Raw genomic sequence first — 18,427 nt, 5'->3', positions numbered from 1 at the left:
ATGCTAAAAAATGAACACGGAGAATACAATTATGTAGCAATTCAACAAGTACGAATTTATATTTACTTCACTGTAACCGTGACCAAATATGGCATGGTATTGGTTGCAAAAATTCGATATTTTTCATTTAAATGCAATATTTTATATTTAATTTGTATATTTCTTCATTTAAATGCAATATTTTTTCATTTGACTGGTATATTTTTTCATTTAGATGCAATATTTTATATTCAAATGGTATAATTTTTCATTTAAATGGTATAATTTTTCATTTAAATGGTAGATTTTTTCATTTTAACGCAATTTTTTTTTATTCAAATGCTATAATTTTTCATTCAAATGGTATAATTTTCATTCAAATGCAATAATTTTTATTCAATTGGTATAACAAATCATTTGCATTTGCTTCAGAATATCGCCCCTCTAACTAAATCTGGCGATTGTGCGAGTTCGTGCACTGGCAATTAATGCCAATAATGGCCAGGTAGAGCCAAAAATGCGAGTGACAAGCACATGCACTTGTTTCTATCCACTGGAAGACCCACTATCAACGTATATTTTATACGAGTAACATTGATAGTGGGTCTTCAAATGGATAGAAACAAGTGCCTGTGGTGACAAGTAATAATAATTAATTTGACACACGTCATCAACTGTTGATGGATATAAACAGATGCAAGCGTGCATTGCAAAAACATCTTTAATAAAAACCCTTTCTGAAGAAACTCTCCTACAGTCTACACATTGAAATAAAAATATATATATATATACAAGGCAGCCCCCCCCCCCTTTTTTTCCCTCTAAGTCCAGATACATGTTTTTATGACGTTCTTTTGTGCTACATGTATTTTTTTTTTTTAACTTTTCTTGATCCTCAGAGAAGTTGCAGGAGGGCAAGCATGAAAAAATAAAAGAAAGCCTTCCAGGACGTTATAATTATTTGAACTAAGCCACCTCTTCTTTTGCTACATGAAGAAAAAACAAATCACCTAATTACAACAGCAAAACCAGAGACCCCGTGACAAGTAGAGACATAAGCTGTTATACTCCGGAACTAGTTCTTTTATTAAGACAATTCAGGATAAATTTGAACCAGTTACTAACCCATGTTACAACAATAGTCCTGTGACATAGGAATTCACTACATGTATGAAGCGTGAACTTCATATTTAATAATACTAGTATCTATAATATGTGTTCTCATGTATTATGCCGCAAATCATTTTACATTTAAAATTCGTTGCTGAGCTTTTTTTACTGTTCTCATCTCCGAATCCCTTAAATAGACTTTTTTCAAGCCCCTCAGTAGTTCAATAATTACTTTATGCCATTGCTTAGATACGTATGCAGAGCATATCTCATAACATATTTTATCTTCAGGACTTTTAAATAATTTACTTTTCAATACTGCATTGGGAAAGGAGGGGGGTAATACAAGTTTATTTTGTGATGCAGTATATAATATAATTAGGTATCCAACAAATTATATGATTGTACGTGAAGCTATTATCTAGACCCGTACGAAATGTATATAATAAGACACATATGACAGGGGCGGATAAAAAACCTCGGAGTCTTAGGGGGGGGGGGGGGGGGGAGGTTCAAATTTAGATATTTCTATAGATATATATATATGCGAGTATTGGGAGTAATGGTGATGTGTGTGGGTGTGAGGGGAGGGTTTCAGATCAAATATCGTTTCTATAATTCTATATCTTTTAGTTTTTTCCATTTCACTCTATTCTTTATCCTGTGATCTCTATTATATTTGTCCTTAATATGCGTGACATATTTGCCACTGGACATAAGGTAACAAAAAATCAATCAACTTATGCTGCATATTTCATCATTTCTTTATTATGTTATCTATAGGTTTGGTCCCTCCCTTTTCTATGTTTTGTTTATACATTTGATAATGCCATTTTTTTTTTTGGAAAAAAAGGTACTGTAGGGGCAAGGCGTTTCTAAAAACATATTAATGGGTCGTTTTTTGTGTTTATTTTGTTCTTCGGAAGTGAGCCAGAAGAAGTGCATTTCTGTTATTTTTGCATTAGAAAGATCTTCTGGCTCTCTTTTACCTCTTCTTTTTTGATAGGTTATCTAGACGGCAGAGGTACATAACAAACCTGGCGTCGTTTTTTTCTAATTGAAATTAATAAATTTATGAATGCAGATATATTAGAATGTGAGCTGTTTTATAAACGTTTTTTATGGTATGACAGTAGGACGATAAGCTGGATAAATATAAGAACTACACGGACAATAACTGTTAAAGGACAATTATTTGATATTCTAGGGAAGGGGTTTTTGATTGATTAGTGTTTAATGCTACCTTCAACACTAATGGGCTCTTCCGTGGTGGTCAGTTCAAATTTATAAATGAAGGATAGGGAAGGGAAGGGAAGGGAAGGCATTATTATTCATTTCAATCTGTCGCTAATCATTCCTATTTTTCAGCTCTTACCAGGCAACCATTTTCATATATGAAATTCTTCTGTCCACCACCCGAAGAAATAGATAAATATAAAATGGCTCTTATTCAACACAAATTTAGTTCAATTGATTGATTGTATGTTGCTAATTTTAACACCCAGTGGCAAATATTTCATGCTTGTTCATGAAAACACGAGTTTAGAAGACAGGTATATTATATAAAAACGAAGAGATGGAATGTGATTGCCAATAAGGCAACTATCCTACGGGGTTAAAATATGAAGTGGATGTAATCAATTATAGACAATCGTAAGGCCTTCAAAAATGACAAAAACCTGATACTGTAAAGTCGTCTATAAAAGGCCCGACATGAAAATGTAAACAATTCAAACGAAAAAACTAACAGCCTAATTATACATAACAAAACAATTTACAAAATATCAAATATGAGTCGAGACATGAACCAACGACAACCACTAAACTACAGGCTCCTGACTTTGGACAGGTAAATAAAGAATATGACAAGGTTGAGTATAGAAACGAAGATTTGGTATGATTGCAAATAAGACAACTCTCCACAAGAGACCAAATGACACAAAAATCAACAACTATAAATCACCGTATGGCCTTCGATAGTAAGTTAAGGATACATCGCATAGTCAGTTATAATAGGCCTCAAAATCACAAATGTAAAACAATTCAATCGAGAAAACTAACGGCCGAATTAATGTACAAAAAAATGAACAAATACAAATATGTATAACAAAGCATCAAACAGCAACCACTGAAATACAGGCTCCTGACTTGGGACAATCACACACATACAGAATATGGCGGGGTTAACCATGCTAGCGGGATCCCAAATCCGCCCCCTAATCTGGGACAGCGGTGTAACAGTACAACAACATGTTTGTGAGCACTCAATCCATCCCGAATCTGGGACAGTGGTGTAACAGTACAGTAAAATTAGAACCTGTACAATCAGTTTCAATTTGATTATCTCAAAAGATCGAAACGTATTTTAAGACAATAGAAAAGGCACCACATAAGAGTATTTGCAATTACTGGAAATTTGCTCAAGTCTAATAACAACTAGAACTGAAATAAATCTTAGTCTTCCAGATTGAGTTATCAAACAGTACACAACGCGCGGCAAAGGATTTAAAAAAAAAAGAGAAAACAGTCTGAGAAATGTCTAGTTTACGTTGTATAAAGATATAAGAAGATGTGGTATGAGTTGTGAGACACCTCTTCATCCAAGTCAAAATTTGTAAATGTAAACCACTAAAGATCAAAGTACGGTCTTCAACACGGAGACTTGGCTCAAACCGAACAGAAAGATATAAAGGACCTAAAAAATTACTAATGAAAAACCATTTAAAGTCTAATCTATTTTAAAAAAAAAGCCTTAAGGTATACTTGCATAATATATATTGATATACAATGGAAGTTTTTGAAAAGTGGCCCGAACGTTGTGACCATCGACAATTTTGCAAAAGAAATACAGGTTTGGATTCAGGATTATTATAAAACAGCCAGTGCAGGACTCGCACGAACGCCAGATTAAGTTAGAGGGCGATATTCTGAAGCGTTTATTTTTTTAATTATTGGTCACACATGTTTAGAAAGAACGGGGAGACACGAGACTCTAGCCTACTAAATAGTTCGGCGATCCCCATTTGCGTCGGCGCAACTTATTGAGAGACAAGTGGCGTTTAGCCACATGAGATTGAGCAATAACAGGCCAGTCTGTGATGCCCTTAGATGGTGTTGCAAGTTTGACCTTAAGTCGTCAAAGAATTTCCCATAATGCAATTATTGCATATAAATAAAAAAAACTATTATACCAATAGAATAAAAAACATTGCATGCAAATGATTTGTTATACCAATTGAATAAAAATCATTGCATTTGAATGGAAATTGTACCATTTGAATGAAAATTATACCATTTGAATGAAAAATAATATACCATTTAAATAAAAAATTATATACCATTTAAATAAAAAGTATTGGATTTAAATGAAAAAAAATAAACCATTTTAAATGAAAAATTATACCATTTAAATAAAAAATATTGCATCTAAATGAAAAAATATACCATTCAAATGAAAAAATATTGCATTCAAATGAAGAAATATAACAATTAAATATAAAATATTCGTTTAAATGAAAAATATCGATTTTTTGCAACCAATACCATGCCATAACCAAAAGCGTTATTTTTTGTTGTTGAAAAAAAGTAAATACTTCTCTATAACCTGCATAGTTAAAATGGAATTTTGTTTTTATAAACAATCTCTGTAGTAAATTATCGTTTGAATAAATTGATATTCACTTGACGACTTTTTCATTGGCGTTGATCAAATAAGGTGTATAAAGTTTATAGATACCAAAATCTAATCATTTTCTATGCTGCTTTTGAGTATACTCAGTAGTAAGCAGATAACCTGTCCATAGTCAGTGGTTTAGAATATTGATTTATTGATTAAATGTCTTTACAAATCAATTGAAAAGTTGTAAAGAAATAACACACTCTGAATTATATACACCTCTTACTTTATCATTTCATGTATTTACTGACAGTATTACAAATGTGTTAGGCTAGACACTAAAAATGTCAACGTTTAACTATATATGATTTTTTTTAATTTTCAAATTAAATTAAAAAAAATATTAATACATAAACATTACTTAAAGATGCATACCATCGCTTATACAGTATTCTCAAAGCTGTCTTTACTTTATGATTTGTTCATTGTATCGTGATGTTGAAAATGGCAAACAGTTCTAAACTCTAAGCAATTGAAAAATCGTATTTTTCAAAATCAAATTGCAAAAAAAAGAGAACTCACTGATCATACGAATTTATAATATTATTTATTTTGTCACAAGATCTTTTCAATGAAATGCTAAGCTCGGTCATAGTCTAAAATATAAAAAAATATGAACTTCATGAGCATAACGCAACCGAAAATTACAAAATATGAAAATATGAATCAGTTAAGAGAATAAAAAGGGCCTAGGTAAAACAGCTATGGCCTAATAAATATCATGCATTTCAACTTTGCTTAACGGAGGAGCCACCTAACTCTGCACAATGCTACATAATGATAATCTGACAAGTTTAACAACAATTGAAACTTATGGACATTAATCAGGACCGAGAAACTGTGAGGATAGTTTAATCAGGGCTGATAGATCACAAGGAGTATAACTAGCATAGTGGTACCCACCTACCCCCTAAAAAGACCACGTATACCAAATCCGGATTTCTGTTCTCTCTTCATGTACTTTACAGTCACACTAGTGTTGACATGTTTATAAGGCAAACCATAAAGATTATTTTGGAGCATAAAAACCAAAAAGCATCTTAAGTTAAACTGACAAGACCAAAAATTAAACCCAAATTAATAAATTGCCACTACCACGCAGGACATTTCAATAAAATAATATTCTTAGGTTAATAGACCAGTAAATGTAGGCAAATCTTGCCTTGTTACAGGTTGGTATACAGACCACTGAAACAGTTTGCGAAAAGTTTTTATTCACATGTTTTAAATATATATATACGATGCACAGCATTTAACGTTCCGTTTCGACTTTATTTGTCGGCATATTTAAATATCCAATACAGTCACAGAACAACCCATCAGCATGAATGTTACTGCCGTATCGGAGAGTACCAGGAGACCATATATCTATGCCCCAGTCACTGCCCTTTTGGGCGGAATAAATAAAAGTTATAGGTTTATAGAAAACAACAGTTCCATAAAAAAAAGTTTAACATATATCATGTACACCAAAAATACCCATCACTTTTGAGATCACCAAAGAAGATCAGTAAGAAACAATACTTATCACAAGAACTTGACGTTTTTAGTCTCGTTTCTTTTGATTTGTAAAATATAAAACTGTACTTAAACCTAACATCAAACTTCAGTAGCCTAAAGTGACTTTTAAAAATTGATCAAAGATTTAATTTATTACATCGTGTTTGTTTAGGTAAATAGTCAAAATATTAGAATTCACTGATAAGTTTATGCTGAGTACTACAGTTTGATATCGGTACTCAAACTTTGAAAGCAGTAGAAGGTAAGAATAATGCTAGATATTTTGTTTTATCATGAAATAGAAAATTTATACTTAATATGGTTAGAATCATAGAAGTTTTTTTTTAATTTTATATCGTAGTTACTTATTCTTTTTTTTTATCATACCAGTTTTTTCAATATTTTTAAAAATTGTAGTTTCTTATCATTTTTTGTTCAAAATTTATCCAAATTTTTTATTTTTTTTTTACATTTAACAGATTGAAATAAATATGAAGAAACAAGCATAGTGGATTATCATATTTCCTTATTCCTTTGGATTTGACCGTTACTATTTTAACAAACTGATAATATTCAGAGACTTCTATACACATAAAGTAATATTTTACTTCTTGTGGGTGGTTTTTAACGAACATCATTCATTTATGTGTTATACTTTTTTGTTTGTTCTAAAACAGTTAACATCATTACATAATTTGACATTCTTTTGTTATTCTTCAGGGGATTTCAATGTCTGGGGCAGTAGGAAATCCTGACTCTCCACCCGGAGACATTGTCTGCAATGTATGTAACAATGTTTTCCAAAAACCACGGATGCTACCATGTCTTCATTCCATGTGTTTTGATTGTCTACAGAGAATACTAGACACAAACAAAACTGCCGATACCATCGAATGTTCCACTTGTGAAGAGACAATCGAGATATCAGCCCATGATGCTAAAGAATTTCCTTCCAACGAATATCTTATTACAATTATTGATGTATATTTTTCCAGACACGGAGGGGACAAAAACTGTGCTATTTGTGATTTACGAAGCAAGAAAATACAAGCCAAATTTAAATGCGTTGACTGTGAAGATTTTCTTTGCGAGGCGTGCGGTGGCGCTCATTCATCGACAAGACTGACTATTGAACATAGTGTATTGTCGTTAGACGAGTTGGCACGTGGTTCCCATGACGATATAATCCGCGAGAAAAGAAGGATGCATTGTCAGTATCACGAGAAAGAGGTTCTTGATCATTACTGCAAAAGCTGTAACAGACTTGTATGTCGGGAATGTCGACTTAATGATCACTTTGATCACACGGCTGTACCAGTTAAGGATGTGGACGAATCCAAGCGTGGGAAAATTTCAGAAATAATTTCAAGATTAGATATAAAAATTAAAGATCTGTTTGATTCTGATGTTGAATCGGAGACTGTTGTTCGCGAACTCGATAAATCAGAACAAACGGCGATCGATGAAGTAGAACATACATCTAAACAGTTACAAGAGAGAATAGAAAAAGAGAAGACGGAACTGATTGATACTGTAAAGAAACACGTGACCACAGAAAAAGAACGTATAAATGGTCAAAAGGATGATATAAATCAGCGTCATGCTCTTTTAACATATGGCAGCGAGTTTTGTTCTAGAGTTACTGAAAATGGAAAAGAAGCGGAAGTCATATACATGGAACCAGAGCTGTCAGGAAGGCTGCGATATTTGGACAGATTACCACAACCAAATACAACTATACGATGTCAATTTCCTGAGGTAAAATTACGAAATCTTTATGGTAATGTTAATAACATAAAGTTCTTTGAATTTACTCCCGGTACAACGAGTACAGTGGCATCAATTCTTCCACCGAATGTTGAGGAATCAGACAACATTCCGAAAGTTCTGTCTTTGACTCTTAAACGACGGATAAATGTTTTTTTATCCGATGATGAAACATCTCCTAAAATAACAGGAATTTGCGTCATCAAAAATGAAATTTATGTTAGCGATTATGCCAATAGGAAAATAAAGATATTTTCATTGAAAGGAGAACACATTGACACAATGCAAAACATTGCCGCTTTTAGTATTACTGGTTTTGATGATGTTATTGCTGTAAGCGATCACTTTGCTGTTACTATACTTTCCAAAGATGAATCGATCAAGTATAGAGTTGACCTTCAAAGCACTAGTGCATCGTATCCTCTGACCACAATGCATGGTAATACCTTTGTTGTCGCCAACAGCAAAAATCATATTTACATGGTTTATGACAAGCATGGAACTAACGTAGAAAATCATAAAATGGCACGATCTACTAGAAAATCTTTCAGCCGCGCGGTAACGTATTTGACGACTACGAGTAACGGTGACATTGTTGCTTCAGATTGGGGTACCAATGCTGTTGTTGTCATGGGAACGAATGGTAAAGCCAAATTTGAATATACCGCAAAACCCTTAAGTTATACTAAAGATTGGTCGCCCGGTGGTGTTTGCGTCGACATACACGACAACATATTTTTAGTTGACCAAAGGCAGGGAAATGTTACAGTGTTAAACCCAACCGGTAAAGTGGTACATCGGCACAACACGAAGAAAGATGGTCTTGAACGACCAGTGAATATTGCAACAGATCATAATAGTTACATATATATTTCTGGTAAAGGAGGTCTGATTCATGCATATCTTACAGAATATATTTAAAAACTATTAACCTTACGAATTGAAAATAGACTATTTTATACTCTCAATATATGCACTAGGGATAAAAACAAAATAAGACGTTGAATAAAGTAGTTAACAGTTCACATATTCAAATATATATTAACAATAGTGCTGTACATAGTTTGTTTAATTCTTTTAAATGCATTAGTTAATATTTATTTAACAACTTAACGTTCATTTACGTTTTACAATAAGAACTGACATGAACGAGATGATTATGTATGCATGAGTTTTAAATCAATTTTACTGCTCACCTTGAAGTAGGTAGACATTTTGTAAAAAATATTAGCCGACTTGAAATAACATGAAATTAGCTTATGTAGTAAATATAATTTTTAAAAAAGATGCGATTTGGTGTTCTGATCATAATTTTAAATGGAATATAAATTAAGATGATCAAAGATTCGAACAGTTAGGTAGCAAATACAAGTCTTAGTGCTTTAATAGAAAAGATGAAATTTTTGTGTGTGTAGCAGATGGTTACAGAGTATCAATTGTTTCATCAATAATACTATGTTTAGTAATCAGTGAGAGATCTTGTAATGTGAGATGGGTCAATTGTCAATGAGACAACTCTGCACCAGAGATAAAATGACACAGAAGTTAAAAACAATAGGTCACCGTACGGTCTTCAACAAAACTACATGTATGTCGCAGAGTCCTTGTAAACAACTCCGACCAGAAAACTAACGGACTTTTTTTTATGTACAAAACAAATATGATAGGCCTATACAGCAACAAACTTTAAAAATACCGTTACTTTTCTCGTTCAAACTGATTTGCATTTTTATCCATTTCAAGGCCTTATAACTGACTGGTTCGAGTACAGTTATTTCGGAGTGCATTTCTTTTAGGCGATAAATTAAAATAAAAAAAACCTTCATCGGCTTCAGATAACTCAAAATATGGAGAATTTTATGTGAAGTGGGTCTTGAAATCTTTTGACAGCTTCCAAAGTGCTAATTTTTAACCTTTTCAGCTGCACCAAATCACTACATTTTTTTAAATTCATCGCCCAATTTTTTTAAGTGTAATTTCATCCCCCGACTTGATTTTTGAGGCATAAAACATGAATAAATACAATTGGAAGAGGTATTAAAAAAGGTGAATATAACACTGTCCACACTAGGGAAGTCCATGTGGACTCTGAGCCTGTGGAGAGTTGTTTCGTTGGTAATCATACCATATCTTCTTATTTTCATAGTTTTGAAAGAATACGCGTCTAAAAAATGAAATATTTGTGTGTTTTCATAAAATAAAGTGAAAAAAATTACTCATATTGAGATAAAACGTCAAGGAGACGAACATTTGAACAATTTGATAATTTCCCGTTCATCAGAAGAAATTTATCACAAAAGAAAACAATTGTGATTGAATATTATATAATAATATATTATACAAATAATTGAAAATTTGCTATCACATATATACAAAATCCACTTCCTCAGTACACATCGAATACACGTACAATATTAGTGTAGCTGATAATGATTAGATAAATAAACAATATTAATAAAGATTGATTGAAGTCCACCCAGTGATGTAGTATAATAGGTACGGAGATTACAAAAATGAAGGTATGTTCAGAGGTGAAATATTGAGTTTGTTTGATATATATCATACATGTATGTCCAACGACAACAAACTCTTTGGTTATTTTGGCACTTTTTTTATATTGTTAGTTCACATTTCAAATTAATATGTTTGCCTCTGTATTACTTAAAATGTAAATTTATTGCACCATATATGTATTATTTTGTGTGTCGACCCAAACGCAAATATGAATATTATAAAATATTGTAAAAAAGGAAATCTGAATTTAGAAATGATTGAAATGAATAAAACAATATTGCTAAAGTAACATACCGCAAAACAATCACAAATAAGAGTGTTTTAAGGTTTCCTTAATAACCGTCATAACTGTATTGTCCAACTTAAAATTTTCCTATGTTCAGTTTTCACATCGTTGTCAATATAATGGAAATTGATGCGACTGTCATACAAGGGAGAGGTTTACCTAGCTATATAACCAGGTTCAATCCACGATTTTCTACATAAGAAAATGCCTGTACCAAGTCAGAAATATGACAGATTTGTTTGATGCGTATGAGCTTTTTATTTTGCCATTTGATAAGGGACTTTTTGTTTTGATTTTTTCTAGGAGTTTAGTACTTTTGTGATATTGCTATTTTCATTGAATTTATTTTCCCCATGCATAAACAAACTTAAATTGGACACCTATTGGTGGTCAAATGCTGTTTTCTGCGCTTCTGGGAGGGCTGTTGGCTCTGACACATTCCCCATATTCATTCTCTATTTTATCTTATTGGAAAAGTTTATCAACTTAGAATAGCTGTAATAGACACTTTCTGAAATGGCAAGGGGTTAAAGTTTTGGTGACTTCAGAACATTTTCACGGAAATTTAAGTTAAATTCATTTAAAATTTGTATATAAAAAAATAAATATGGGAGATATACTTCTCTTTGTGAGTGTCTGATATTTGGTATAAATATGTAAAAATCGTCTCCAAACAAGACATGACTAGAAAACTACAACAAGAAACACATAGACTTAGTCCCCGATTTTTCAAATTTCGAACTTTTGTTTCATCACACAATTTAATGTGGTTTGGTTCTTCTTATTTAAATCCCCCCCCCCCAAAAAAAAACCCCCAACAAACTTTTATATTAAGCTGTTGTTCATACCCTAATGTTATCAACAAGATATAAAAACGAGGAGGTTATACAATGGTTGACTTGGAATATATAGATTGTTCATCCCTGAACGTCTTCAATGCAACAGTAAAACACTTGATAAAGAGGGGTTATGTATGGAGTATAAATACGCGTGACATCCATGTCAAATGCGGACGTTAAATGTGATGCTTCATGTTGGGAAATTTGTCTTACTCTGCATGTTTATAGAATCATTCAACAGTTCTCTGATATGAGGGTAGGTAAGTGGCCTGTGGCACGGCGTAATAGCTGACCCTCTCAAACAGTATTCTTAAAGTGAGATACAAAAAAATACCAAAGAGACTTTCAAATTCATAAGTTGAAAATAAACTGACAACGTCATGGCTAAAAAGAAAAAGATAAAGACAAACACTTGAACACAAAACAAAACTCAGAAAATTGGCAATTGTGTGAATAATTAAAATTCAAATAATTGAACATCTGACAGAAAAATCGTCTTTTGGACATTTGAACGATTCAGCATTCAAATTCATCTGATTTATGACACATTATGCATTGGAAAACCAAAGGGCAAAATATTTGGTTAGATCATACCTTTTCCTTTATAAACCAAAAACGTATTGATATAATAGAAAAAAACCTCTTATGAATAAATAACAGTTAGTTAAGTTAACTCCTTTGATATTTTCTTTAAACATTTACGACCTGCTGTTTCTTTTAGACGTCGGTACCAGCATTGCTAATGATCATAGTTTATTTTGGTGTAAACATTAAAGGACAATGCATACCAAATCCGAATGTCACTCCAGGACCAAATGGTAAGAATATACTTAGCAAATCGAGTTTCATAGAACATGAATGTGTAGAAAAAATGCTATATTTGACAATGCTTATCCTTTTTCTTTTCTAACCATATTATAAGAGATGATTAACATTTTATGTCACACCATGTGTTTAAAAGTTGATTTCGTTTCCTATAATTCTGCTCATTGCGCGAGGCGCACAACTTCTGAGCTTGTCAGTAGGAACTTTATTTGACGGTCAATATGCATAGTGTAATATCATAGCACGATATGCATGGGTGAAAACCAAATGCTAAATTAAAGACTCACTGCTCTTTTATTAGCAAGTTGTTATAGTTTGCACAAGACTCTTCGTACGGATGTGAAGTCAACTGATTCGGCATGATCTGCATCCTTTCCTTTAAATGAAAATGTACAATGGCGTTGGAGCAGACTTTAACGTGTGTGTTTAGGGGAGTGGAGGTAGGGATAAGAATATTTCCTTTTCGTGTCCAGTAATGTTTGTTGCCAACAAGTAAGGAGGACATAAACACAGTTTCAACTTGACATTACTCAATTCCAAGATCAGACATTTTAGTCCCAACAAGGAGTTGTGTGTATATATGAGTAATTTTTCGGGTTTTTTTCCCCTTGGTTTCAACAATTTATCTTCGACGTAAGAGCTTTTGCATACCACGATAATTTTCCGACTTTTTTGGTTAAAGAACCCCAAAAAATCATTTCTACTATAAAGCATAAGAATTGGAATTCTCAACATGTTTGATTTCAGATCCAGCATTTCCAACATTGCCCGACGCGTTTTCCACACGATTAGAATCAAACTTGAAGGAATTGAGTGAAACTATAACTGCAGAGATATACTATGATTATGGTAAAAATTTTGCAACAGTTAAACAGACATCAAATGGAGGTCAGACTACGACATTGCTTGATTATAACAATAATCAGATGTTGACAGTAGATACATGTGAGTAAATATTGGTTTGATTGTTTGCAAAAAATAAGAAAATATTGCAATGCCCTAACTCTGAGGTACTACAATATACATTTATCAAAAGCTATGTTTGACAAACTCAAAATGGTAACATTTTTTTGTGGAGAATTCATTATGTGTGGATGTTCAAGTAAAAGTATAAAGCTGAGCTTTAAAACAAAAATAAAAACCAAAAAACGTGACACACAACATTAACTACTTGTATTACTTTTCAAAATGATTGCCCTGGTCATTAAACAAGAAATTTTAAATCAAGATAATGGTAAATTGACTGTGCTAGTTAAGCCTCAAATTTCAAACATAGCATGTATATTCAGAAGAAAAAGTAGAAAACAATAAATCTAAAATGGATATTGGGGGGCCAGCTGAAGGACTCCTCCGGGCGCGGGAGTTTCTCGCTGCGTTGAAGACCCATTGGTGGACTTCGGCTGTTGTCTGCTCTATGGTCGGGTTGCTATCTCTTTGTCACATTCCCCATTTCAATTCTCAATTGTAATCTTTAAAGTGGGTCGACTGGGATGAACTTGGACTTCCAACTTGAAAAATAAGGTATAAGCATAAGAACTTGAAGTGAGCATGATACTCTGTAAACAGAATGAACCGTGTTTAAAGTCCCCATTTCATATGTAAACAGCTACTTATTATATAGCCAGAATTTTCGATTAATTGTTTTTTTCTGGCGGACTGGTAAAGTTCATATAAACTATGTTTTTTTTATAACCATGTCAACCTTGAGGTTCAGGAAATGCATTAATTTTTGGAATTATCCATCAGTTATGCCAAAATGACTTACACTTTCATAAGCACTAACAGACCAGTTATTCAAATTTTTCTCAATCTTTTACAGTTCAGCATTGTGAAGTCCAGAACTTAAGCTCAAACCTGGATACGGTAATATTTGGTACTCCAGCAAAAAGCGGCGTTGTTCCTCATATCCTTACAACGAATGGTGTGTTGCACTTTATGAAACAGAGTGGACAGGTATTCGCAATCAAAAATTTAATTGTGGTTATTTGATAAAGTTCACATGAGAATCAAAACTGCACACGATTTGGCTAATTGCGTTTGATTAAATAAAAGATATTGACGAACAAAAATAACTTATATGCATATAATTTTATGGATTTTTTTTTACACAATACAACTAAATATGATATTAAAACAAAATATCTGTAAATGGCTTATGTGGTACAAATCCATCCAAATATCAAATCAGTGATTTGCGAATTCAGAAAATGAGTATATTTCAAATTTACGGACTAAATCACCAATATTCATTTCAGGTTTACAAACAGCAGGAGTTTGTCCGAGGTATAAATACTGATCATTGGTCAACTTGCTTGGTGTGGAAAGAATTAAACTCAACATTTACACTGGATTATTTCTTTGCTGGTAAGACAGTATTATAAATGTAGGCAACAATACAATGCTCAAGGTGACAGTATGTAAGAATACGTTTATGCCATATATAAAACCAGGGATTGTGGTATACCGTACGATTAATAAAGAGACAATTATCCATCAAAGTCAAAAATATATGTAGTAGACAATTAAAGGCAACAACGAGAGAAAAAAACCATACCGTTTAGTGGACTATAAAAAGAGTCCGACATGTAAATTATGAAACAATTAAATTGAGAAAACTAACGGCCAAACACAATAACAAAACAATGTAAAAACAAATATGACAGCCGTGAACCAACAACAACCACTGAACTACAGTGGTCTGACTTGAGATAGGCACATAAAGAATGCAGCGGGGTTAATAGATATAAGAAGATGTGGTATGAGTGACAATGAGACAACTCTCAATCCAAGTCACAATGTGTAAAAGTAAACCATTATAGGTTGAACATGTGTATGAGCGCTTTCTTCCCAAAGAGCAAATTAGTAATATTTGACATTTGGCGATGTATCAGTTATAAAACGTTTGAAAGATGGAATAACTTCATGTTATATACATGTCTTCATATACTGGTTGAACTAGTATCACTACACGAAAGGTGATTGACTGATTTAAAAAAAAAAAAGTACGACACACCTCCTTTTTGTCATTTACAATTAAGATTAAGCATCATGTAAGATGTCAATCATAGTTAATAAAAAGAATGTTCAAATGAACTTTGATATTTCTAAGAGTCCTCATTTCTATCGTCGTTTTAAACAGGACATAGACTTGTATGAACATTAAGATATTTTTTTACATTGTTATAATTGGCAATTAGAATTTTAAAGTAATGCATCTATTGAGTCGATTTGCTATCCTTCTTCGTGCGATCTAGCACGTTAAAAATACAACTCATCGTATCAGTTTAGTATAAATTATATACTAGTAGGCAAAAGAGACCAATACATTAGTATATACTAAATAATAATAAAAAACGTGGAGACTTAGAGCTCATGAATAAATATATACAAGGTGTGAACATTGCCCGATGGTGTTGCAGCCATTAGCAGAAAAGAGCAATAAGCTTTAGCATTGAAATACTTTCATGAACTGGAAAATTTATTTCTAAAATATCCAAGGTCAGTAAGGAAGTTACAGAAAGGATGATATCCTGGGGATAACTGCGTTATCAGATAGGAGCGATTCTGACCCAATTGTAGTAAAAACTCAAATAATAAAATTAACCTGCACGGAACACTTGCTTTCTAAAACAATTTTTAGATCAGGTACTAAACAGGTTACATTCTGAATGTTCATGTACTATTTTTCTATGTTGAACATTTAGCATCCATCAATCAATACATTAATTATATATTCATTTTTAATTTTAAGCTGGTAATTGGAAAACACCAATCGCATTTCCGCAAATACCGGTCAGGGCGATCGCCACTGGACAACAAATTTTACCAAATGGAACCCGCCACCAGTTTCAACATTACTATGACTATGTAGACTTCAGATTAGATATTAGCGACTATTCTGTCTTTGAGGTAAAATGATTTGTTTTTCAATTTAATCAACGTCTGTTAATGCAATCTACCGATGAAAAAAAACCAGATCATTTATTTCGTTGTTAATTACATTGGATAAGTCCCCGATTTTATCATCAGCCCAGTAGTAAGTACTTAGGTACAGACTAGATTTATGACAAACCTTTCTAAAATGAATACATCCAAGGGGGTTTGGGAAACAGAAATGTTGTCAGTCCCTCTTCCGATCGGCAGTAAAATATGTTTCAGTCATTGTACTCTGTTTCAAAAAGGTTCAATATATACACATGGAAAAAAGTATTGCAACACCTTGATTTTTTAAAACTTGAAAAATCAACCTCTTTTTTTGGATGAAATATAATAAAATGTATGAATAATATTATTGAAACATTGTTTATGATAACATTGGCATTGAAACGAACACAAAATGTTTGAAAAAAAAAAGATTTATATAACCACAATTTTAATACCAAAATGGAGTGTTTTTTATACAAAAAAATGCATTTTACAATTTTTACTGTAGTCGAACTTTACAATGTCAGACATTTCAAAATTAATCCTTAGACGACTGTTCATACCATGGTTGATCGTTATACGACAAAAAATTAGTACTTTGTGCGCAGCCTCCATTCAAACGGATAACCGCATCTAAACGTCTTCTGATTTCTGCCATAAATCGACTAATTTGTTGCTAAAGTAGCAGCAACCATTTCTGATGAAGGGCATTGTTTATTTCATGATGTGTTTGAACTGGGGTGTCCTTTCGCGCACTTTCCGCCCAATAGTGTCCCAAATATGCTCGATATGGTTGAAATCCGGGCTACGATAGTGCCAAGGAAGATGAACCGAATTCCATTTGAACATTGGATCTTCCTCCACGATGCTAATTTCCAACTTTGGCGAGCTCTGCACTACATTGAATACGGAAAACTGTGTGTCTGTTCGTTATCAAAGGTCTCCGAAATGGTCTTATCGCACGATAACCAGTAGCGATCAGTCGATCCCGAACAGTTCTTGTTAAAATGCTCCTGTATGGCCACCACTCTCTTTTTAGGATTGTCTTGTATGCAATGGGTTTCCTTCTGACCAACCTTTATTATGCTTGATTTTCCTTAGCAAATGGTATAGGGGGTCTTCATTATCTCGGAATGTCTTTAACAGCGTTTATTGCCTGATTTATTCTCAAAACGACTTATAGTGAAATGGTGATGACCAACAATACGTGCAGTTTTTACAGACACATCCCTGCCTCCCTTATGCTGATAATCTGCCATCTTGCTGCAGTTAAGAGTTGTCAAGGATCCATTATAAGGTGTCAATCACATAATTTCAAAAATTTGGTTATTTAAAGGGTTGAAAACAATGAGGATTAAAACAACTGTTTTGCTGTTTACGGGTACAGTAGCTGCATGTGCAGATAAAAAAATTATCGGGTCGATATTTATTGATTAAACTCAGGTTATACTTAAATAATGTTTAACTAGTTCTATTTTACCAAATTATATCCCAAAAAAAATGAAAAGTGTTTTTTTAATTTCAATTTCAATTTGGTGTTGCAATACTTTTTTCCAACTGTATATTAATTACATCAAAACACCAATTATAACAGGTAACACAGTGGTATGGATTACAGTCTAAATAACGAATTAATAATATAATATAGTTATAATTTATTCTATTACAGACTCCAAAAGGTGTATATTGTCCTGGGCGAAATAATACACGACCCGTACCAAAGCCAAGTTCTTCCTTTCACTACAAGGCAGAGGTTATTTACCCAGAATCCATGGCAATCACCTCAATAGATGTGAGTTTATTTTATTATTTGTAGGGTGCTTCTGTAACTGTTAGACTGTTTATTCTAATGGGAACCATTCAAACAGTTATTTCTATATAAATAAGATTTTTAAAAATGATACATTTTAATTATTACATTTATATTTAAGCAGCAGTTTTAATTTTTTTTTGTATCGGGGTACAAATTTTATTATTATACTTCACGTTAAAATGCCATATTTATAC

At 32.7% G+C, this 18,427-nt stretch overlaps 2 protein-coding genes across 2 annotated transcripts in view; both read left to right on the top strand.

The window, feature by feature from the left end:
- The first annotated feature begins 6,436 nt into the window (after positions 1-6,436).
- LOC134685245 (E3 ubiquitin-protein ligase TRIM56-like) lies at positions 6,437-9,079 on the top strand. The gene is made up of 2 exons (XM_063544774.1): positions 6,437-6,527; positions 6,986-9,079. The coding sequence occupies exon 2, from the start codon at positions 6,995-6,997 to the stop codon at positions 8,951-8,953; it is 1,959 nt and encodes a 652-aa protein (XP_063400844.1). The 5' UTR covers positions 6,437-6,527; positions 6,986-6,994; the 3' UTR covers positions 8,954-9,079.
- A 1,408-nt stretch (positions 9,080-10,487) lies between these two features.
- The window catches only part of LOC134685235 (uncharacterized), a 39,925-nt gene continuing 31,985 nt past the window's right edge, over positions 10,488-18,427 (top strand). Inside the window, exons 1-7 of the mRNA XM_063544762.1 lie at positions 10,488-10,551; positions 12,393-12,489; positions 13,244-13,441; positions 14,316-14,449; positions 14,752-14,860; positions 16,248-16,405; positions 18,090-18,212. Coding sequence (XP_063400832.1) covers positions 10,546-10,551; positions 12,393-12,489; positions 13,244-13,441; positions 14,316-14,449; positions 14,752-14,860; positions 16,248-16,405; positions 18,090-18,212 — 825 coding nt within the window. The 5' untranslated portion in view covers positions 10,488-10,545. The remainder of the gene's footprint in view (positions 10,552-12,392; positions 12,490-13,243; positions 13,442-14,315; positions 14,450-14,751; positions 14,861-16,247; positions 16,406-18,089; positions 18,213-18,427) is intronic.

Source organism: Mytilus trossulus, chromosome 1 (assembly GCF_036588685.1).
Source record: "Mytilus trossulus isolate FHL-02 chromosome 1, PNRI_Mtr1.1.1.hap1, whole genome shotgun sequence".
NCBI lineage: Eukaryota > Metazoa > Mollusca > Bivalvia > Mytilida > Mytilidae > Mytilus > Mytilus trossulus.
The sequence above is the reverse complement of the archived record's forward strand: the minus strand, read 5'-3'. Positions and strand labels throughout refer to the sequence as shown.

Excerpts from the sequence above, each read along its gene's own strand:
- LOC134685245 (XM_063544774.1), top strand. The coding sequence starts at position 6,995 with ATGTCTGGGGCAGTAGGAAATCCTGACTCTCCACCCGGAGACATTGTC.